The 23,896-nt window shown below is 52.3% G+C and overlaps 1 protein-coding gene across 6 annotated transcripts in view; it reads right to left on the minus strand.

Annotated features, from left to right (window-relative positions):
* The window catches only part of SYNE3 (spectrin repeat containing nuclear envelope family member 3), a 106,847-nt gene that overhangs the window by 37,323 nt on the left and 45,628 nt on the right, over positions 1-23,896 (minus strand). For 5 of the 6 annotated variants that reach the window (XM_038545654.1, XM_038545649.1, XM_038545653.1 and 2 more), the window contains 5 exons: positions 23,559-23,868; positions 15,227-15,388; positions 12,828-13,175; positions 9,086-9,222; positions 7,773-7,947 (listed from right to left, as the gene is read on the minus strand). In XM_038545654.1, the coding sequence (XP_038401582.1) occupies positions 7,773-7,947; positions 9,086-9,222; positions 12,828-13,175; positions 15,227-15,388; positions 23,559-23,868 (1,132 nt within the window). The remainder of the gene's footprint in view (positions 1-7,772; positions 7,948-9,085; positions 9,223-12,827; positions 13,176-15,226; positions 15,389-23,558; positions 23,869-23,896) is intronic. The other variant, XM_038545650.1, reaches the window with a different exon arrangement.

Genomic DNA, 23,896 nt, shown 5'->3' on the forward strand with positions numbered 1-23,896 from the left:
CGGTGTCACCTCCCCACAAGGGCACGTGGTGTGTGATCGCCGCAGAGAGGACAAGCCTCCTTATGGAGAGGGTGACCTGTGCTCCCTTTTCAGCAAATCTGGACACGATACCACAGGGGTTAAGAGTTCGGGCTGAGAAGTTGCCATGGGGAGTGTGAATTCCATACTAGTTGGGAAGCCTTGGGTAGTTCCGAGACTCAGTTTCCCCATCCATAAAATAGGCGTAGTCACACCCAACTCACAGGGCTGTATGAGGCTGAAATGAGGTGAGGCCTAAACAGCATTTAACGTGGTCCATGACCCGCGGCCCCCTCAGCTAGGGCCACGCCACCAGCGCTTATGGGTTGAATTGTGCTCCCTGCAAAAAGATGCGAAGTCTTGGCCACCCACCCCTGCCAACTACCTCAGAATGTGACTTTTTTGGAGACAGAGTCTTCACAGAGGTAATCAAGTTGAAATGAGGTCATTAGGGTGGACCCTAATCCCTGGCGACCTGGGCGCTTATTAAAGAAGGAAATCTGGGGACGCCTGGGAGGCTCAGCGGTTGAGCATCTGCCTTCAGCTCAGGTTGTGATCCCAGGGTCCCGGGATCGAGTCCCGCATCGGGCTCCCTGCATGGAGCCTGCTTCTCCCTCTGCCTGTGTCTCTGCCTCTCTCTGTGTCTCTCATGAATAAATAAAGAAAATCTTAAAAAATAAATGAAGGGGGGAATCTGGACCCAGACACACACGCGTGGGGGGAAGACAGTGTGAAGGCACAAGGGGGGAAGCTGTCCCTGTGACTGCAGAGGCCGAGGTTGGAGTGACGGGTCTACAGGCCAGTGAACACCAACAAGCACTGGCAAACACCAGGAGCTGGAAGAGGAAGGGAAGCATCCTCCCCTAGTGGCTTCAGAGACAGCACGGCCCCCCGACAGCCTGATTGTGGACTTCCAGTCTCCAGAACCAGGTTCTGTTGCTCTAAGCCACCCAGTTTGAGTCCTTTGTCACAGTCATCCCTGGAAGCGGCTATTTCAGCCATGCCCCACTTTGGGGCCCGGTGCCTCCGTTCTAGAGGAAATTTGCAGGTCCAGAGGCTACTCTGAGGCTGGGTCTAGATGCTGAGCCAAGACAAACAGGGCTGGCAGCTTGAGCCTGGCCCGTGAAATCCATCCTTCCTGGGAAAGGCTGGTGAGTGTAACGCAAGACAGGATCCTGGGCAGCAAACGGCATTTAAACACGGGCAAACCACAGTCCTGCCCACTTTTCTAACACATGAATCCGCAAAACTCCTGCCCTGGGAGTCCTGAGTCACGCTCTAGAAAGGCCCAGGTGCTGGTTAGCTTTCTGCCCCAGCGAGAAGGACAGGGCGGAAATGCAGTCGGGATCCAGTGGGAAAAGCACTTGCCATGGAGTCAGAGACTTGGGTCAAAGCCAGCCCTGACATCGAGTTCCCGTGTTACCTTGAGCAATGCCTTCCCCTGAGACACGGTTTCCTTAGCCGTCAATTGATGAAAATAAGATTTTTCAGTCGGCTTCACAAACCCGTTCCCAGGACCCAATGTGACATCAGGAATAAGAGCATAAGATGAGAGTCTAGAGCCCACCATTCTGGCCTCAGCTCTGCCTCTCAAGTGGCCTGAATTTGAACAAACACCCTAACTTCTCTCTGGCTCTGGTCCCTTTTCAGCAAAACGAGGAGGAAAATGATGGAAATGGAGACCAATATCTGTGTACACAGGTATTCAACGCATACAAATTATGACAAAAAAAAAAAAAAGCTGGAAACAACCTAACTATTGCAAGAATGGAAAACAATATTATGCATCCACTTACACCGATGACTTTTTGGAAACATTTTACCCTTTTTCCTTAAAATTTGTTTAGTTGAAGTGTAATAGACATATAACACTACGTTAGTTTAAGATGCACAACATAATGATTCAATACTTGTATGCACCGCGATGTGATCACCACCATAAATCTAGTACCACCTGTCACCATACAAAGTTAGACTTTTTTTCTTATGACAATGAGAACTTTTAAGATTTACTTTTCTGGCAACTTTCAATACGTACTATGATATTGACTGTAGTCACCATGCTGGACCTGACATCCCCAGGACTTATTTATTCTAGAACTGAAGTCTGTATCCCTGCAACCCCTATACCCATTTTACCCATCCCTGACACCCCATCCCATTGGCCACCTCCATTCTGTTCTCTGTTATCTATGAGATTATTTTTTTAGATTCCACATAAAGGCAGGACTGTGTAGGCAGGATCTCTTTCTCCATTTGACATTATCTCATTTGATATAATGCCCTCGAGGTCCCCCCATGTTACTGTAAGTGGCAAGATTCCATTCTTTTGTTTGTTTTTCTTTTTTTTTGTGGCTGAGTAGCATTCCATTATATACATATGATGTGTTACATATATATATATATATACACACACATATATATATGTATATATATATAATATCCTCTTTTATCCATTCATCCATCAGTGGACACCTGGGTTGTTTCCAGGCCTTGGCTATTGTAAATATTGATGCAATGAACGTGGAGGTGCCGATAGCTTTTCAAATGAATATTCTTGTTTTCGTTGGATAAATACCCGGAAGTGGACTTGCTGAATCATACAGTAGCTCTATTTTTAATTTTTTTGAAGAACTTTCATACTGGCTTTCCACAGTGGCCACACCAGTTTATATCCCCACCAACAGTGCACCAGGGTTCCCTTTTCTCCACATCCTCACCGATGCTTGCTATTTCTTGTCATTTGATGCTAGCCATTCTGACAGTTGTGACAGGTGCGAGGTCATATCTCATTGTGGTTTCCATTTGCACTTCCCAGGTGATGAGCGACATTGAGCATCTTTTCACGTGCCAGTTGGCCATCTGGATGTTTTCTTTGGAAAAACGTCTATCCAGATCCTCTGCCCAAAGTTTCTGCTGAAAAATCTGCCTAGAGCCTCACGGAGGTTCCCTTGTATGTAACACATTATCTTTCTCTTGTTATTTTTAAGATTCTTTATTTTTAACTTTTGACATTTGAATGATAATGTGTCTTGGTATGGGCCACCTGGGGTTCATCTTATTTGGACTCTCTGTACTTCCCAGACCTGGATGCAGGTTTCCTCCCCCAGGTTAGGGAAGTGTTCAGTCTTTATTTTTCAGGTACGTTTTCTGCCACCCTTTCTCTCTCTTCTCCTGGGACATCTATCGTGCAAACGTTATTCTGTTTGAGGTTGTCTCCTAGGTGCCTTAAGCTATTTTCATTTTTAAAATTAATTCTTTTTGAGGGGCACCTCTGTGGCTCAGTGGTTGAGCGTCTGCCTTCAGCTCGGGTCATGATCATGGGGTCCCGGGATGGACTCCCTCATCGGGTTCCCCGTGGGGAGCCTGCTTCTCCCTCTGCCCATGTCTCTGCCTTTCTCTGTGTCTCTCATGAATAAATGAATAAAATAGTTTAAAATTTTTTAAATAAATTTATTTTTTTTCTTTTTGACACTCAAGTATGTTCCACTGCCCAGTCTTCCAGATCAGTGATCCCTTCTTCTGCTGCATCTAGTCCACTTTTGAACCCTCTCATGTATTTTTCATTTCAGTCCTTGTATTCTCCAGTTCTGTGACTTCTGTTTGGTACTTTCTTGTATTTTATATTTTTGGTTGAAGTTCTTGCTGTGTTCACTCCTTCATCTCCCAAGATCAGTGAGCATCTTTAGGACCATGACTTGGGACTCTTTATCGGGTATATGGCTTATTTCCATTTCATTTCTGAGGTTTTATCTTGCTCTTTCATTTGGAACATATTCTTCTGCTTCCTCATTTTGCTTGGATCCCTGCATATGTTTCTATGTTTTAGGCAAAGCAGTCATCTCTCTCAGTCTTGAAAGAGTGGCCTTGTGTGGAACATAAAGCTTATTGTTCAACCCTGCCCTTGCTCTTGATTGTCTCTGGAACCTTTGTGATGGTCTAAGCAGCCTGTTTTGTTCTGTTTTTGTTTGTGTGTTTGTTTGTTTGTTTGTTTGTTTGTTTTTAAGTAAGCTTTGTGTTCAATGTGGGGCTCAAACTCATGATCCTGAGCTCAAGTGTGGCACGCTCTGCTGAATGAGTCAGCCAGGCACCACCAGCCTGATTTATTTGTAATAGCTCCAGTTGTTAAGGGAGTACAAAGACCTCCCAGCATGCCAGAAGAAGGGATCGATTGGCTCCCAGTTTCAGGCTGATTAGAAGCTAGACCCTCAGGCAACAACTTTTATGCAAATATATATAGTTCTGCAGAATCACAATTGTAAACCCTGCTGGTCTCCAGGCCAGGTGATTTGGAGGCATTCTCTGCACAACAGGTGCAAACATTGGGGCCCCAGAGGAGTGTCTAAGGTCATCTCTGGGAGATGTCAGCAAGCCATAGCAAGGCCAAGGGATAGTGCAAAGATGTTGTATCTCACCGTATGTTCTCTGACTGCACCTCTACAGGCCCCTCAGTAGGTGGCAAAAACTGAAGTCTGCTCCTGAGGCTGAAGCTCCAGGACAAGCAAAGAGGATTTTTTTTCACTGAAAGACTAAAGGTATGTCTCAATCTGCTGTCTGGGCAGGGCCCCAGGATCTGCCTCCCAAAATCTGCCTCTCTGATTGTTAGAGTCCTGGACCCTAGACCCAGGAATGTAGTAAGCCCTCACCCCTACCCCCAGTCACCCCAACTAGGAGATCAAGGGGCTTCCCTTGTGTGAACAGCAAGCACTCACCAGCTTTACAAGGCGGCAGGAAAGCACAGGGCTGGGGTGTATGCACTGGTGCTAGCGAGGCAGAAGGAGAGTGCAAATGGCACCTGCCCCTAAGATTAGCAAATGAATCTCCTTCATATATAGTTTGGGGGCTTTTCGAACTGCTGCTATCACCCTGGTCCCTGGAGCAAGTGTGTTTGTGCGCAAGACTTTAGGAAAAAGCATCTCAGTGCCCTACAGCCCTTTGGGTTTCCTGGACACAAGCCCCATTGGTTTTCCAAATGAGATGTTTTGGGGATTTACCTTCCCCCACGTATGCCTCAGGGGCTGGGGTGCTTGATGTGGGGCACAAACCCCTTGTTCCTCCAGTAGAAGCTACAGATTGGAGATCCTTCCTGACTGTGGGTTGCTGCACTAGGAGTTGAGGTTTTTGGCCAGATGCTGTCTCTGCCTCTCCTACTCATGTCAGTGATGCCCTTTGACCATCAGATATGAAGGAGCTGCACAGTGAGTTTTCAGGGCATTTTCAAACGGAGGTTATTCCATACGTAGCTGTAGATTCAGCATGTCCACGGGAGGAGGGGAAGTTCAGGATCTTTCTATGCTGTCATCCTGGACCATCTCTCTGAACCATTTTAAATGACGCCAAGAAAAAGCTCAGATGCACCAACTAAAAGTATTCTGATGCTCAACAGTATAGCATGATCCCAAATATGCAAAAGTTGTTAATTAATGAATGAAGGCTTCTGTCTATTGGTGACCATATTGCACAGAAATGACTAGATGGATTTTCATCAGACATAAAGGGTATATATTTTGGATTGTCTGACCTAACAGTGATTTTTGTGACACACAGAAAAGTCACTTTTGGGAGCCCTGAGGAATCCCTCAGAAGGATGGACAGTCATCTTTCAGAACATGGAAGAAAGAAGCCTCCAGGACCCTCAGAAAGAAAAGCTACGCCCCACAGTTGAAGAACTGGATAGAGAAAACCAATTCTTATGCCAGCATGAGCCCCAAGTGGAAAATCATGAGAACAGATGCTCCAAAATGCAGGCACCACTCTGTGGCTCAGTAGCGTGTTTAAGGGTGAGGACCCCCAAGAAATACCAAGTCCGGGTAGAAAATATGATGTGTCCCCTGACATGTTAACAGTGGTCCTACGGCTTGTGACATGATGGACGCATTTTGTTTCCTTCTCCACAAATCTTTACATCTCCAAGCAGGCATGACCTTTATAACCAGAGTGAAAATTAATACAGAACAAGGCTTATATCTCATACTCTTTTGTGCCTCCTCCCATTCAGGGTGTCTTAGAATCCCTGGACCTGAAAGTATTTTCTGGGCTTCAGAGCTGCAAATACCATAAGGCAGTGTTGATGGGCTAATCAGAGCTGCCACGCTGATGGACATTTGTGGTAGACACCACTGTCCATTCACCCAACACGCATTCCTCCTTCCTAGTCACCAAACCCAGCACTGTGTTTAGATGGCCTCCCAGTCAGTGGTGTTGAAATACATTTCTAGGCTCAAGGTGGGGCTCTTTCACCCTGGATGCCAAGGCAGCAAAGTGAAACTCCCAGATAAGTTTTGAGTTCCCGTAAATGCTCTGCTTGACCAGAAACACAGTATATCTAGTCTGCGATCCCCAAATGTCAAGCCAGCTCTGGACCTTCTCACCCCAAACAAGGCTGACTGACCAACAGCCAATCAGATATTTTCTATCTTTTCTTGTTCTTTATTCTTTATCTTATTAAACCTTCCTGCCTTCTGCCCCATTTTGCAGTTCTCCAAAAGGAGACTTTCCACTCGTGAAGTGTTAAATAACGTTTGTTTGTATCGTCTAAATTGTCTTCTTTGGGACGCCTGGGTGGCTCAGTGGTTGAGCCTCTGCCTTTGGCTCAGGGTGTGATCCCAGGTCCTGGGATCGAGTTCCACACTGAGCTCCCTGCAGGGAGCCTGCTTCTCCCTCTGCCTGTGTCTCTGCCTCTCTCTCTGTGTCTCTCATGAATAAGTAAATAAAATCTTTAAAAAATAAAAAAAAAAAAATACATTGTCTTCTTTGAACACATTTTAAGGGGATGCCTGGGTGGCTCAGTGTTTGAGCATCTGCCTTCGGCCCAGGGTGTGATCCTGGAGTCCTGGGATCGAGTCCCACATGGGGCTCCCTGCATAGAGCCTGCTTCTCCCTCTGCCTGTGTCTCTGCCTCTCTCTGTGTCTCTCATGAATAAATAAATAAAATCTTTTAAAAAAATAAAAAATAAACACATGTTAATATAGGGTTATGCCTGAAATTGGTAAAACCAGTCCTGGCAGTCCCATCATCCTCAGCCAGTGATTGGTCCAGGGACAGTCATGTGCCCAGCTGAGCAGAAAAAATGCAAGGAGAGTCCACTGGGGCTTCTGGGAAAGAGGGTCTGCCTCCCTGTTGAAAATGATGAATAGAGAAACCCTTTTGCCCCCTTGCTACTCCTTCTGGAACAAGATGTTCCTCAGGTGAAGATGCAAGCTTGCTGTGTGGCAAGCCATCTTAGGGCCATGAAGGGAGATATAGCTTAGGGCTTGGAAAAGTCTGGGTTCTAGAAGATACTGTTGAGGTATCAAGCCATCCCTGGAACCACCTAAAAGCCTCTGGGTTTTAAGCTACCATTGGTCAGAATTTCTGTCACTTGTCACCTGCATCCTAATTGATACACACACAGGAAAGGGAATGGCCTCACATGCTCTCCCTCAGGTCTGCTGGTGCTTCCACCAGAGGACCAACTGCAGGAGAATCTTGAAGGGAAGGGGTGTGGGAGGGTCAGTACACAGTCCTGGGGTCACATCAGGTACCAGACTTTGCCTTCTTCCCAAGAATTGAGGATGACCTTTGTCACTGATAACATTTACTGGGCAGACTTGGGACTTTCCAGGTAGGGTGCAATGAGCTCTACCCACATACCTGGAGGCCCTTCCCTAGAAGGGACTTTCCCTAGAAGCCTGGCTACCATGTCATGCCTGGCTGGTGGCCTCCCTCCTCCCCCCTGCACACTGGTCAGCCCTCCTGGCAGGACCACGGTTACCTCGATCTGGGGCAGGAAGGTGTGGATGGAGGGCAGGTCTGGCAGGCTGGCGGTGACATCCAGGAGCCTCTGGGCCAGGGTCCTCCATATCTGCAGGTCCTGCAGAGGCCGCTGGAAGCGCTGCCACAGCTCCACCCCCGTGGCATTGCGCAGCCTGGTGCTCTTCCCCTTCATGCTGCGAGGGCCATGGAGGGGAGAAACCGAGACAGGAAAGCATGGCATCAGTCCAGAACAGAGGTCTCTCCCGGGACCCCGGGGGGCATCCCAGCCTACACTGTTCCCACGGTGGACTCTCCCCCATCCACGGGCTGCTGGGAGTGGCTATGGGGCCTCAGAGGTCTACACCTCTGGAGAAAAGTACACTGGAAGCAGCCCAGCCTCACGACCAGAGAGCCTCGAACCTTGGAGAAGGAATCATGCAGCCCCTAGCCTGGTACTGCCTACCCCCAGGCACCTCGCAGAAGCTAACGCTAAATCCCTTCCTGAGTAAGAGACCATCATCCTAGGCCCAAATCATTTCTAGAAATAATCTTCCAAATACAATAGCCAGTCAGAGCGAGCGAGCACATAAAAGCTCAATAGGAGAAGCTAGAGGGAAGGGGGGAGCCCCTCGGCTCCCCGTGCACAGAAGGTCACGGCCCTGCTACCACCTTAGCACCCCTGCAGGGGATCCAGGTCTCTGCTCTCAGGTACAGATGCACAGCAAGGGGGAGGGGGGCTCTGAGTTCATCCTAAAGGAAGCTTTGCATCAAGCAGAGGGATGAGAGGTGCTCTGGATATGGGGACATTTGTGCTGTGTTCCCAGCACCTCTGAGGCTCACGTAGCACAAATTGCTCCAGACTGCAAAGATACAGTGTTCAGCTCCAGGGAGGGCAGACATTTGATCTACTGACATTTGCAGGGCTAGGAACTGGAGCCCCTGTTCTGCTGAGCTCATGGGCGGAGGGGGACACAGAGGTTGCTCTGAAGACAGGCTCAGACGCTGTGTGGGCACCATCTGCAGGGAGGGGGATGGTGTCTGTCTGTTGAAAAGCCCTCCCTTTGGGCCACTGCTTGGTGGACGCCTCCCCCGTGCTAGGCCACATAGAGACTGGGTGGAAATGGGTGAATGAGCCACTCAGCACGGAACAAGCCAAGTCTAGTCCTCTTTCTGGAAGCAGAAAGTCAGTGGCTGAGGAGTGCAAGAGTGACCAGGTTGCAAGAGAAAGCCAGCACACCTGGTGGTGGCACCCTCGATGAGGTCAGAAGACCCCTCGAGCGTGAGGTCCGAGGCACACCCAGGGGACTCCCCTCCCTCAGCCGGCCCGGGTACCTCTGGAACTCCTGGAGGGCAGCGACCACGCTGTCGGAGAGCGGCTGCAGGTCATGGGGGAAGGCGACGAGCTCCTTCAGCTGCGCCTGCAGCCGGGCCACCCGGGGCTCTTCGGCGGCCAGGGCCGTCCGCGTCGCCTGTGGCACACAGACCAAACCAGAGGGGTGCGGGAGGTTCAGGGACGGGGCAATGAGCACAGCAGGTGGGGGTGCACGAGCCTGGGAGAAGACTCAGCCAGGGCAGGGGCCGGGGTCCCCGGAAGCTCAGCCCCTGCTCTCCTGCTCTGTGCCCCGAACTTGGCATTTGCTGCCACCAAGCTGATTTTTTATGTATCACCACTGACCTCAGCGTTAAGAGTCATGAGTCCTCATGACACCTCACTGAATGCTCTGGGGTCCCATTCATTAAAGTTGCACAGAGACCCCAAGAAGTAACTCTCCGTGTCCCCACTGCATACCCAAGGAAGCTCCGGCTAGGAGTTATCTGACGGTTGCGGAGCAAGTGAACAGTGGACCTGACGTGGGAGCTGGGCCTTCTGGCTCTAACACTGCAGCACTAAAGGGAAACGACAGTCTAAAGAGGCCCCGTGAAGCCGGTTAGCGTCCTGGCAGGACGAGGGCATTTAGTTCCCCTGAGCCCTCTGGAACTGCTCCACTCACTGGGCTGCACGTCCTGGCACCAGACAGGGCCCTCTCCTGCTATGCTGGGAAGTGTGTGTGGGGGGGGGTTGACTTTGACCTTGACTCTCGCTGGGCCCATGTTCGGTAGAAGAGATGGGGTAACGGAAAGTGCTGGGCTCTGGAAACCTTCTCGACCCCTTCACCGCTGAGCAACCTTGGGCTCTTCCCTCATTGGCAAAGGGGGGCCACCCCCATACCCAGGTACTGGGCACAGAGCAGGAGCCCAGCTGTGCCCCTCCCCAGGCGCCCCACATGCAACCTCATGCCTTGGGCCAGATCCTCCATCCACGGGGACCAGAGGCAGCTCCAGCCAGGCTCAGTCTTGGGTGAACCACAAATGAACTGGGACCAGGGTGGGGCTCAAGGGAGCAGGCTCAGATAGAGGGACTGTAGGCAGCAGCTGGGGGAAGGAGGGAACACTGTATAGGCAGCAGGACGTGGAATCTTCCCCGGGCAGCCTTATTCATCCTCAAAAACTACTCTTGTCCATACTTAATCGTTAAGCACACGCAACGAAATCTGCACAAGTTTTTGTAGAAGATGAAGAAGACACAATTGGGGTGTAGGAATCGGCAGTTTCCACACCATTCAGGAAGAAGCCCCAGGGAGGCTGGCCAGCCTGCAGGCAGGAGAGACTTGGCCGGCGCAGGGCAGGGGTCTGCAGCGAGGAGCAGCCTCGTGGGCTGCCTCGGGAGAAAGGCCTGTCCAGCCCACAGGACGGTCAAGAGTCACTATGGGGCCAGACAGGTCACAGAAACGTCAGGGGAGCAGGGAGGGACCAGCATGGGAGGCTGCTGCCCGAGTGCCGGCCTGGCTAAGAGCTGCCCCTCTCTGGACACAGCTGCCTTCACCCCGAAATAAGAGGGGGTGCTCCTGGCCCTGCTGTGCACTCCATACCCATGACGTGGGCATCTTTAGTTTCTGGATTGCTGGGATGCCCGGGAGGGGGACCGTGGGCAGCGGCTGTGGCCGACTCTGGGTTAGCCACAAAACCACTCTGATCTCAACCCTCGCCACTAGAAGTCTCCCTGACGTGGATGAATGGTGCTGCCCTGCTCCACGTGGGGACCCCACCCCTCACTCCCAGCCCCCGTTCTCGGTGAGGGAGGGTTTGGGATGAGAAGGTCACAGCCAGACTGAGCTCCAGCGCCCTTGTTCCTGGTCCTCGCCTCTCACCGCGCTAGTTTTCTAAAACTGGGAGCCTGAGCTGGCGCAGAAGCACGTGCTCTTGAGTCAGGCTGCCTCGGTTCGAGTTCAAGTCCCTGCCTCCACCTGGAGGGTGCATAACCGCAGGCGGGTCTCAAACTCTTGAGTGCCTCAGTTTCCCCATCTGTAAAAGGCGGTGCCCCCCGACCCCCTGCTGCCCCTGGCATAGGTTTGTACAGCTCTCAGCACGTTCCCGTGTCAGTTTTGAAGATGAACACGTTGCTCTTTCAGCTGGGGTCCTCGCACAACCTGCTTCTGTGGGGCCGGCCTGTTTCTTCAAAGAGGGAACAGTCCAAATCTCCTTCTCAGTGCAAGCGAGGATTAGTGCACTCCACCCTTCCGTTGCTCTGCAGGGCCAAAGCCGGTCGGGCTGCCTCGCAGCCACACACCTGGCCTCGTCCCAGGCCTCGTCCCACTCCGAGGCCGGGTGGGAGCAGGTCAGGTGTGCCTGTTCTTACTATAGGACACGTAATCGGTGCAAACAGCCCCAGTGTGAATGCTGCTTTCAGAACAAAAGTCTATAGTGATAAATTCCAGACTTCCCTTTCATTGACTTCATTTAGTCGTGACTTGCTGGTCATTGAGGCCACACTGGAATCGGGTGGGGCAGAGAGTTCTTAGGAATCTGGTCGGCCTCCTGCCTCAGGAGAGGCTTCCTGAAACGCAGCTGGCCACAGGCAGGTGGCTGGTGTGATGGGGCACTGGCGGGGCTTCCAAGGCTGGGCCCTGTCCCCCGCCCCGAGTTTATATTCTTTGACCTTTATCCCATATCTTGTGGGAAAAGCCAATACTCTGGGAGCCCCAACCTTGGCAGGTGCCATGCTGAGCACATCTGAAGCTCCCACGTGTTCATTCCTGCTCTACATACAACTGAGGTTTAAAGCCTTTCTCCCAAGCGAGGAGAGAAAGCAGGACCTGCACCCAGGCAGCCTGACCGGAAAGCCCCCGCCCTTGACCCCTGCACTCCCCACCTCCACCTGTGCCGAGGCGGACAGTCCTAAAGAGGTAGCAGGTCCCTGTGTGCAAAGTTGGTCGCTGCAGTGGAATCTGGTCTACTAGGAGGCTCAGGGAGCCCTAAGGACTATGCGCCTTGTTTCGACCCACACGAAAATATTTTTGCATCTGGGCAAGCATAAGAAGGAAGACAAAAAATAGAACAACAATGCAGAGTGGAGGTGGGATCTGGGCAGCGTTTCTTTTAGACATTTCCCCGAATGGTACGGACACAGAGCTACCCCGCTGAGTTAATGAGTAAAGATAGGAGTGCGGGAGGGTGTCAGTCCTTATTTAAAAATCTCTCTGTCCAGAGGTCAGACCTCCTGAGCATGCACGTGGGTGGGAGGAAGGCGAATATGCTCCGACCACACATGGTGTCCGGGTGGGAACCCACCCCACCCTCGCAGGGTGGGCATGGTCCTGCTTGGTCTCCCCAGAACCCCATCATCTCTACACTATACAACTTTCCCTCTGACCTAACTCTTCTTGCTCTGGGCTCAGGAAGTCCACCCCACATCCCACCACTGGGCAAGGGAATGGCAGGCTCCAAGCCAATCCACCTCTGGTCTTATTTACCCACTGACTCATCGTGTGATCCTGGGGATGTTGTTGTGGGGTGAGGGGGCAGGGGGATGGTGAAATTTATCCAGGTCTCAGTCTCCTCATCTGGAAAATGGGAACAAACACCCGGCTTGTATACTACACCCAGGGAACTCAGGCTACCAAAGATCCAGGAAAACCAGAGGGAGTGTGCCTAAGGCTCAGCTTGGTTCTCCCCGCAGCCAAAGGAGCTCCACGTGGCGATGCCCTGAGGCCCCACGGCACCCGGAAGGTCCACGTCTTAGCCAAAGCCTGCTTACCGAGTAGAGCCTCCAGCGGGTCACCAGCTCCTCCTCGGTCCCCGCCTTCTCTGCGGGCTCCAGGCCCTCCTTGGCCAGCCTCCGGAGGTCCTTCTTGAACTCCGCGAGCTCGGCCTCCAGCTGCTGCCGCTGTTGCTCACAGGCGCTCATGGACCTGAGCAGGCCCTGCAGCCGCCCCTCCTCCTCCTCCCAGAGGACCCGCAGCTTCTCCAGAACTCTCCGCATGTCCTCCAGCTCCTTGGTGATCTTCTCCGCACCCAAAGGAGAGGTGTTCTGGAGCACGCCCACAGCCTGTTCCTCCAACCTCCTCAAGGACTTCTCACCCCAGGGAAAATCCTCGGCGATGTCCTACAGGGGGTAGAGGGGGGATGGAGAGACACGGGAGGGGAGAGAGAAAACGTGTGCTGCCTTTTCCAGATCCCCTGGGGATGTCATAGCCTTCCACTCACCCAGATTCCCTGGTTAGGGTCCAAGGTGCCCTTCCAAGGGGTGGACTGTCTGCCTTGGTAGCGTTCACTCGCGACACAAGGACAGAATTCCCTTTCCCAGGTCATTTATGCCCATTTGATTAAGTCAAGGAGAAAAATCTCTGGCTTTAACCCCCTCTGATAATTGTTGATCTTCCTTTTTAACAAAGAAAGAGGCAGCCTCAGGCTTGGAGCCTTTGGCTCACATAAGTATGGAGCCAGATAGAACCTACTGATTCTGTTTGGTTTCATTATATTTTTTTTTAATTTTTTTAATTTATTTTTTATTGGTGTTCAATTTGCCTACATATAGAATAACACCCAGTGCTCATCCTGTCAAGTGCCCCCCTCAGTGCCCGTCACCCAGTCACCCCCACCCCCCGCCCAACTCCCCTTCCACCACCCCTAGTTCGTTTCCCAGAGTTAGGAGTCTCTCATGTTCTGTCTCCCTTTCTGATATTCCCCACTCATTTTTTCTCCTTTCCCCTTTATTCCCTTTCACAAGATTTTATTTATTTATGCATGAGAGACATAGAGGGAGAGAGGCGCAGAGACACAGGCAGAGGGAGAAGCAGGCTCCATGCAGGGAGCCCGACATGGGACTCGATCCTGGGTCTCCAGGATCACACCCTGGGCTGAAGGCAGCGCTAAACCGCTGAGCCACCGGGGCTGCCCAGTTTCATTATATTTATTTGGAAGGTTATCTACTAATTATGAGTGAGTGCTGGTTTTGCATTCATGACAATGACATCAATTTTCCCTTCAAAGAAAACACTCGATTTGCTTTTAATTACAAACAAATTCATATAAACGCCTTTGAAACTATTTTATTTGCAAATGCCTTCAAAATATTTTACTATTTTATCCAAGTGTCACTGCATGGAGTGAAGTACATAGATCTTAAACATTACTGTCCAAATGGTTTTAAGAAATATTCATGCATATGCAGTCCACATTGTTATCAAAATGTAGAGGATTTCTAATATCCCAAAAGCTTCTAGAACTCCACATGTCTGAAATCATAAAATATATTAGCTTTTGAAACTGGTTTCTTTCAGCGTAACACCCTTTAGATTTTTCCATGCTGTCATAGATAGCAGTACTTTGTCCCTTTTTTGTCAGTAGATTTTATCCATCCATCCATCCATCCATCCATCCATCCATCTCTCCTGTTCCACGATATGTTTATCCAGTACTTTGCTGATTAAAGTCTGAGCTGCCTTCAGTTTGGGACTATCACAAAGAAGGTCTGATGAACACTATTATACTAGTCATGTAAGCTTTTTTTGGTCATTGTTCACTGCTTTTTTTTAAAAAATAAATCACCTTAAGTACAAATATTAAATAAATGGTACAGGTGTATATCTGTGGCAAAATTTATAAAGTGGTCCTAGAATTACTGAAGGTAATCTAACACTCCCTTTATAGAGGAAGTCAGAAGCTCATTGGAGGTCACAGGCATTTAGGAAGGCCAGGGCGGACCACGCTTCTCCCCACTGTAGACCTGATGCCTGCACCAGGGCTCCTTACCCACAGCACTACTGACATCTGTAGTCGGATAACCCTGGAGGGAACTGTCCTGTGGGTCTCTGGCCCCCATCCATTAGATGCCAGTTGCATCTCCACCCCCCAACTGTAACAACCAAAAGATGCCTCCAGACATTTCCAGAAGTCCCCTATTTGAGACCCCTTGGTCCAGACCATGCTGCTGTGGCCTTGGGTTTCCAAATGCCCTGCTGGCTCAGAGACTTCCAGAAAGCAGCCAAGGCCCCAAACATATCGCCCCAGATCCCATGCTTCTCCATATGTGGGGTCCATGTGCCATGGATTTTGTGTCTCCCAGCACATCCTATTAGATAAACAACAACACAGAACGCCCATATTCGAGCGTTTCCTCAGGGGCCCCCGTGATGGAGAAGCAGCCGAGTTTACCTGCAGCATGCAGAGACGGTGCTTGGTGGACAGTTTGCAGCTCCGCCCCAGGCAGCTGCTCACCTTCTCCATCATGGCTTTCAGCCACAGCTGGAACTCGTCCACACCCGCCTGGAAATGCTCGTGCTCCCGCGTCACCTGTTCCAGCAGATCCACTCTGGCCTGTGGGAAGGGAAGAGAATCATCACTTATGCAGGTCCCCAGCCCAGGCTGCTTCAAGGAAGGCCTGCCTCCGTGTGTGTGTGTGTGTGTGTGTGTGTGTGTGTGTTTATGGGGTGTGAGCTGAGGTCAACCCTCTGTCCTTTTGCCGAAGATCAAGAAGTCCCAGATGCCCTTCTCTACCTTATTAGCAGTAAACCAAGAGACTCTTGGTCAAAACCTGTCCACACTGGGCTTGTCAACTATACGGCTGGCTTTTTTCCTGCCACGTCCTGGGAATGACACTCAAGACAGGGGCGTTGTAACAATTCCTGCTACGCAACACTATCATTGGAGCACTCACCACAGTGCCGGGACTGCTCGAGGAACTTCATGTGCATGATCATCTCACGGAGCTCTCCTGACCACCCCATCAGCTGACACCATTCTTATCCTGGTTTGACAGACAGGGAAACTGAGGCACCAAGCGGTGGCCCAAGATCTCCAGTGGGTAGGAAAGCACTGAGATTCAAACCCAGAAGGCCAGATTGGGCCAGCAGCATTAGTGGCCCAAGACTCCAGCAGTGTCTTCAGGGCACGGCAAATAAACAGCAGGCGGCCCCCATCTCCTCACAGGGACAGCGCTGTTGCCAGTGTAGGCTGCAGTCACCTCACTTTTTAGACAATCCCACTCTTGTCCTAACCAAGCAGGGACAAGATGGTGTCCTGAGGGCGGCTGTCATCTGGGAAATAGCAGTGTCCCTGCTATAAGACCTCTGTGCCCAGGGACTCCGTGTCTCAAACACACCCCTGATCACAGTCCCATTTCTCTAAAGCCTTCCATGGCTCCCCACTGCCCATAGGCCCAGATCTCAGTGTCCAGGGCAGGACCCCATGATGTGGCTGTAGCCCTGCGGTCAACACCCTGGGCTTGGAAGCCCACAGCCCATGACCTGAACCCTGGCCTGCCTCATGCCTGAGTCTCCCCATCTACCCATGTGGTTAATAGTCATTCCCGCCTCTTTGGGGTGCAGTGAGATCCAATCAGTCAGAGCTCACACAACCCCAGAACCACGCTGGGCAGCTAGTCAGCAATTGATCCCTGTGAGCCTTTGATTATCGTCGCTTGCTCTCTCCTGTGCTCCTGGCATATCCAACCAAGCAGGACGGGGCAAGCACGCAGCTCGGCCTGGATACACTGACCCTGCCTCCTCTCTGACCCAGCCTGCTGCCCCAGGCTCAATGATCGGCCTTCCCTCTGTCCTGTGCTTCCCTCCAGGCCTTGCTCACACTTTGTCATCCGCTGGGAGAGCCAAGGGCTCCCTACACACCACGCTGCCCCTGGTCGACTTCCTCCCCAGGGCCCGCAGGGTGGCTCTATGAATGAACGCGGCCCTAAGTGGCAGGATGAAATCACATGGAGAGTGGCCAACAAAGGGAAGTTCTTAAGGAAAGTCAACAAGATGGAAAGAGGGGATTTCCTTTTAATAAGCACCCACCACACGCCTGGAACGTGACGAGCACGATCGTACTTTGCCATCACGATGATGCCAAGCCTGCCCCGTTATGCAGATGTCCAGGCTGATGTTGAGAGGTCATGTAACTCTTCAAGGGCCTTATAGGCAAGATGTAAATGGCAAGTGCCTGGCTCCCAAAGCCATTGCCTTAATCCAGAGGTGGGCTGACTAGACAGTGAATGATTCGGACTTTTTATCCGCCCTGTGGTATCTGTGGTGGCAGCCGGCTCCGTGCTACTTACATAGTGGTTCACAGCTGCCAGAAGCAAACATGTAAAGCAAGCTTGCATCCTGGTAAAACTCAAACATGGACACTGAAATGTGAATTTTGCAACGTTTCCACATGTCCTGAAAGATTCTGCTGTTGATTTTCCTCCCTTTAAGCCACATGAAATCAGGAGATGGGGTGGATGGGGCCCACAGGCCCTAGTTTGCTGGCCTCGGCTCTTAGCCTGGAGCAGGCCAAGTCCGGGAGGGCGCTGACCCTCGACAAAACCAAGTCAAAAGTTCTCAAATGGGAAGTAGGGACAGATACATGGATTCACAAAACTTCCCTATGTCAATGTGCCTTCCCCGGCCGGTGAGAAAGTCCTCAACAAACCTGAAAATACCAGTGCATTCTTTTAGACTTTTCCAACAACCATGACAAGGAGGAGAAAATATCCTCACGTGAGAGATGGGGAAACCAAGGCACAGGACCAAGTCTTTTGGCGAAGAGCTGGCTGCCTAAGGCACTGAGGCTCGGAGCAGCAACAGCAGCACACAGCAGGTGTCTGAATTCGAAACGTGGACCAGGAGACAGGGGCCGCCTCCTTCATGCTTCACCTGCTGGTTCCCCCTCCCCGCATCCACCAACACCCTCCCAGAGCTCTCCCCATCCACAGGCAAGCCTCATTTATGAAATAAAGTGGGTCAGGAATAACAAGCAGAGAATACGAGCTGGGCCCCGGGTTGAAGCTGATGGTGATAAATGTCATAGCGAGGCGAAGTCTCTCCCCTGAACGTGCTGGCCGGAGGCCCTGTGTGTGAGCGATGAGGTGCTGGCCCTGGACGAAGCCAGAGTCAGTAAAAGCCTCCACGATCCACGATGCAGGCGCTCAGAGCGCAGCGCGGCCGAGCAGGGCAGGCGTCCAGGCGAGCTCCGGGCCAGGCATAACGAGCACAGAGCACAATTCAGCCACGGCCGGGCGGCCACCGGTGCAGGATGACAGCAGTGACAAATGGGGGAGTCCTCCACCTTCCCTCATCAGACCAAACAATTAAACCGTCTGTGGCGGGCAGGGCCGTCGGGAATGTCAAAACCCAACCAATTAACAAGGGCGGTGAGGATTTATGCCTCTACGAGCCTGCGCCAACGGCCTGGATCCATGGCCCAGATGCCAGACAGACAGGCCGCCCGGGGAGGAGGAGGAGGAGGAGGCTGCTGTGTGCCTGGAACCTCCACAAAATGTGAATTAAAAAAACTCATAATAAACAAGCAGGACCCCGCTGGCAACCAGCCTGCTCTGTTCTTGTGTCTCAAGATCTGGAGTGGACGGCGCGCTATTGCTCGCTCCCGGGCCTGGTCCCAGGACCTCCCTCCCTTCAGGGGCAGGGAGAGGTGGGGTGGTCGCAAAGGCCACATTCCAGAGGTGGCCTCCACAGTGCCTCCCTGCTCCTGTCCCCCTCAACACCAGTGGCTTTGCTAATGAACATATCGGAAGTCAAAAATGGATTTTCAGAGGGTGGAAACAATGGCCTGCTCACTAGCTGGAGAGACGCTGAAGTGGACTCTCTTGGTGAAAGTCAAGGTACTGACACAGATAATGTTGCTGCAGACTGAGTGGTATGCCCCGGATCCATAGATTGATGGTATTTGGAGGTGGGGCCTTGGAGAGGTCATTAGGGTCACGTGAGGTCGTCAGAGTGGGGTCCCCATGATGGGATCGGTGCCCTTATAAAGAGAGACGGCAGAGAGCCCACTGTTCCCCTCTCTCCGCTACGAGAGCAAGAAGGCAGCCGGCAACAAGCCAAGGGAAGGCCCCTCACCAGGAGCTGAATCTGTCAGCACCTTGATCTTGGACTTCCCAGCCTACGAAACGGTGAGAAACACATTTCTGCCGTGCAAGCCCTCCGTCCGGTCCAGGGTGATCGGTTATGGCAGGCGGAGCCGACCGAGACAGCACCACGGAGACTCACCCTGAGAACGGGCCTGGATCCCCGGGGATTCCTACGCGGCCCTCATCCTGTCCCCGGGCTGGGGGCACTTCAGCGGCCCGCCTCAGGATGCCTCTCTTACCCGCCTCATGGAGCCTCTCATGCCAGGTGAGGCCTTGGTCGAATGTCCAAGGCAGGGGACCAGGAGGCATGTGGACCGCAGGACATGCAGCATCCCCACCTTGCTTAGGCTAGAGCTGGGGCAGTTTCCTGTTGTCTAGGGCTGGAAGGCTGGGCTGTGCCCCTGAGGGTTCCTTGGGGGGCAGGGGCTATATCCCATTTTACCAATGAGGACCCTGGGGTTAGGAGTTAAATATCTTACTAAGGACAACACCAAAGTTGGATTTTCTCAGTTGCTTCTCAGTCCCTCTGAAGGCCATGCCCCCCTCTGGAATCTGATGGAAGCTATGGCTCCAGTCCCCGGGAAAAGGCACTCATACAAGCTTGCATATGATTTCAGAGGACTTGCAGCCCTGCCCGGCCCCTCTCCGGCCAGCACCTCTGGTCTGCCACAATCCTCCTGGGGGAGACAAGAACCAGCTCTGGGGCTCCCCAGGCCCTCCCCGTCCGCGGGCAGACAAGACTCCCTGTGAGTAGCGGACAGAGTCCCAAACCTCTGGTGGCCAGGAAGAGAAAATCCAAGTGTCCGTGAGCTTCAGCCACAAGCTGGAAAAGCCAAATGGAATTTACTCCTCCAGGCAGGATCAGGTCACCCTGCAAACACCAGCGCCCATTTCTGAACTAACCCGCACGCCTGGCGACTCCAAGGGCCTCCACCCAGGGGGAGACGGCTTCCTGCCCCACCCCGTCCTTCCATGCCCGAGCCCCCGCGCTCCTGCACCCCAGACCCTGCTCGCTGACCTCTGGGAACTCCTGGGAGCACCGTGCTCCCTCCTCCAGGGGCTCCAAGCCTCCCACTTACAACTGCCCTCCTCTTTCTCAGCGCGACCTGCAGAAGCACAGGGGTGGGACCTGAAGCACCAGTGAGGATAGAGCCCCTCTATCTCGAGAGTCACCTAGAACTTCTGGATCTTTCTACTGGGACAGTGGTGTCTGTCACTAAGATGTTTTAAGTCTGCAAAATGGGCCCGTCAAATCTTCTCTATCTACCCCAGGGGAAGGCTGGGAGGACCCAGTGAGATCAAAGACACAAAGAGACTAAGGAAAGATAGAAGCTGCCAAGAAGAATTGTGATTTCTATGATTTGTGGGTTTTGGATCCAGTGAGAGAAGAGTCCCCAGAGTGACCCTGAGAATCTCTGAGGTGATCATGTCCACATGTAGGCCAGGACAGGCACTCACCCAGTGCCCCAGGCATGTCCCCTCCACACACACACGCACACACATGTACGCACACACACATGTACACACATGCAAATACACACAGGTCTAACTACTTTCCATTTCCTGTCCTCTGCACGCCGCACGGAAGGCTCTCTGCTGATTGACACGAACACCTGTTTCCTGTAAAGTCACAACTGGGAGGCCACGGGGGCAGACACCTCCTCTGCTGGGGCCCCAGAGACAGCTCTGGAGAGAGAGAGAACCACCGCCCTTGCCACTCGGGACTTGGTGAGGGCCAACTGGCTACACATGCAAGAGCCACACTCCCTGCTCTCCTTGCTTGTCCGTCCTGGCCCTTGCACAGCTACCCCACAACCCCCTGTCCCTGCCCTCTGGGGCCTCAGGAATTGAGTGCCTCCAAGCTGAAGGTGAGGCCTTCATTTATTCAAAGCACAGCTCCGAGCACCTGCTGTATGTTAAACTTCACTGGGGTTGCTATTTATTCCCCCTGCTATTGAGAGTAGAGAGGTTCTTTAGGTAGGGAGGCCACCTGCCAGGCTCCAAGGGGCTCACCTGTGAACCCATTCAGTCCTCAACCTGCTCGCAGGTAGGGTGCGCTGCCCCAAGGCCACACAGCTAGGAAGCAGCGGAGCCTGGCTTAAACCCAGGTCCCTTCACAAGCATGCAGGGACCCAGTCCTGTTCTTTTTTTTTCCCCCTTCTTTTATTAGGATTTAATTTATTCATGAGAGACAACAGAGAGAGGCAGAGGGAGAAGCAGGCTCCCTGTGGGGAGCCCTATGTCAGGCTCCATCCCAGGACCCGGGATCACAACCTGAGCCAAAGGCAGACGCTCAACCACTGAGCCATCCAGGCGTCCCTATTAGTATATTTTAAAGAGGCTCTAATGTTTTTTCTTTCCTTGTGTAAATGTTTCCCTCCTCCCAGATTTGGGCTCTGTCCGCAAGCATTCTGAGTATACACATCATTTACAGTCTCCATCAGATTGTTCAGGCAGCTGAAGTTCCAGAGTCTGACTCTGCCGTCCGCTGGGTCTCCTGACGTGGTGGATCGTTTCCCTGGGGCCTCTGTAGTTTTGAGCTGTGAGCTCGCCCCAAGCAGGACTCTATCTGCAGACCACCACCTCCCCCCACCCCCGTGATTGGGGCCTGAGCCTCTGAGGGGCCTGAGCCTGCTTCAGCCAGCCTCCCCACCCCGGAATTCACCTGCTTGGCTTCACAGTCATGTCAGTGTGTGGGCTCAGGAGTTCCCACGTCCAAACTTGAACCCCAAGACAAAATTATGCGAGAGGCCCCTGGCCCCGTACTCTGAAGGGTGATTATGTTTTCATTTGTTTGGGTTTTGTTTTATCCCAGAGCCCCAGCTGAAACCCGGACTTCCTTTCTTGTGTTTGCACATGAGGAGATTTTTCTAGTTCACCCTCAAGGGCTCTCACATTTTGCTGCTGCCTCTGCTTCCTCTGGGCCCAAAGTCTTACTTCCTTCTCCAGCCTGAGCACTAACCCCAGGAAAACCTCAGGCGCACCTGTGAGTTTAGCAATCTAGAACATCTTTGCTTGTGGTCCACACGGTGTCTCCTACCTTGGTGTCTGCACACACGGGTCTGCATTTAAGCAACGCCTGTTAAATTCTGTGCAGTATTTTTGGTTGTCTGAAACGGAAGGGTATTCGGGCTTTCTAGCCTGTCATATTGCCGGGTCCTTTCTGATTACAATTTAAGGACAACAATCCTAAAATGCACAGGGATCTGGGAATGCATCAGAAGAACAGGACTCTAGGGATGCCTCGGTGGCTCAGTGGTTGAGCACCTGCCTCTGGCTCAGGGCCTGATCCTGGGGTCCTGGGATCGAGTCCCATATTGGGCTCCCCACAGGGAGCCTGCTTCTCCCCCTACCTGTGTCTCTGCCTGTCTGTGTCTCTCATGAATAAATAAATATAATCTTTAAATAAATAAATTTACTAATGACTGGGGCAGCTCAGCCAGTTCAGTGTCTGCCTTCAGCTCAGGTCATGATCCCAGGGTCCTGTGTTCAAGCCCCACATCAGGCTCCCTGCTCAGTGGGGGAGCCTGCTTCTCCCTCTATCCTTCCCTCTGATCATTCTATCTCCCTCTCTCTCAAATAAATACATAAAATCTAAAAAAAAAAATAAATCTATACTAATAATTGAAATTGGTAACTCTATGGACTGGTTAAAACTCAAGGCTATATGGACTCTGCACTCAGTAGGAAGTCTGCTTGAGATTCTCTCTCTCTCTCCCTCTCCTTCTGCCCCTCCCCCTGTTTCCAGACTCTCAACAAATAAGTAAGTAAATAAGTAAATAAACAAAGTCTTAAAAAAAATCAAGGTGTGGGGATGGAGACAAAGAATGGGCAGAAGGATTGGAGGAAGGTCCAAAGAGAGCAGAGGAGGAAGGGTGGAGGGCGGTAGGAGGGAGGGACCGGGGAAGAGGAGATGAGCCAAGCATCTTGGCAAGGCCAAGCATCCTAGTGCATCAGGCAGTGTACACAGCGTACATATGCTAAGCACCACACGTGTACGCGGCCCTGCGTGGCACTGAGTGTATGGATGGTACATCACAGGCTGTTGGGTGGGTGGAGGCAGAGGGGTGGGTGGCTGAGTAGATGGAAGGCAGGGGTGTGGCAGTTAGGCGGTGGGTGGGTGCGTGCATGGACAGTGGTGACAGGCAGATAGGGAGTGAGCAGGTGGTGAAGGGGGGACAGGGGATAGGTAGCAGACTGCAGACAGTCACCTGAACGAGCAGGCGGTGGGTTGATGGGTAGTTGGAGGAGCGTGTGGATGCAGGAGAGGGAGATTAAGTGGTTGTGTAGACGTATGTGAGGCTTGCTAGGCTGGTGGGAGACGGCTGGATGAGTAGGATGACAGAGGGATGGGAGGGTGGGTACACAGAGAGAGGGCTGGAGGGGTAAGGAAGGGTGGAGGTGGGGGGATAGTGAATGGCAGACTGGGCCATTTGGTGAGGAGACAGGTGAGTGGGGAGGAGGGTGGGCAGGTGGACATGTGGTGGTGGCCAGTGGGTCAGCAGGAGTTCGGTGAGTCGATGGCGAGTACACAGGGGATCAATGTCTAGGGAGCAAAAGGGTGGCTGCATGGGGAGACAGAGGCAGGTAAGTGGGCACAGGGGTGAAGAATGAGTCTGCCACCTGCATCTCACGCACCTGAGCTTTGGCCTTCACAGCACTGTACTCAGCCTTCATCCTCTTCTGGGCATCCTCGTCCACACTGGGGTCCCCGATCCTGTTGAACAGGGAAGCCGCCTCCTCCAGCAGCCGGTCAAGGAGCACCGCCTCGTTGCCCACGTTGTGCAGCAGCACCTGGGCGTGGCTCAGCTGCCACTGCTTCTCTTTCAGGCCCAGCTGCAGCTCCGCGGGGACCTCCAGCACCTCCAGCATCTTCTGGAACCAGCGGTAGAACTCATCCCGAGCCAGCAGATACTCGCTCCAGTGCAGCCACACCCACTCGATGCGGCTGTGGACAGAGAGCACAGGCCATGAGC

Source organism: Canis lupus, chromosome 8, assembly GCF_011100685.1.
Source record: "Canis lupus familiaris isolate Mischka breed German Shepherd chromosome 8, alternate assembly UU_Cfam_GSD_1.0, whole genome shotgun sequence".
Taxonomy (NCBI): domain Eukaryota; kingdom Metazoa; phylum Chordata; class Mammalia; order Carnivora; family Canidae; genus Canis; species Canis lupus.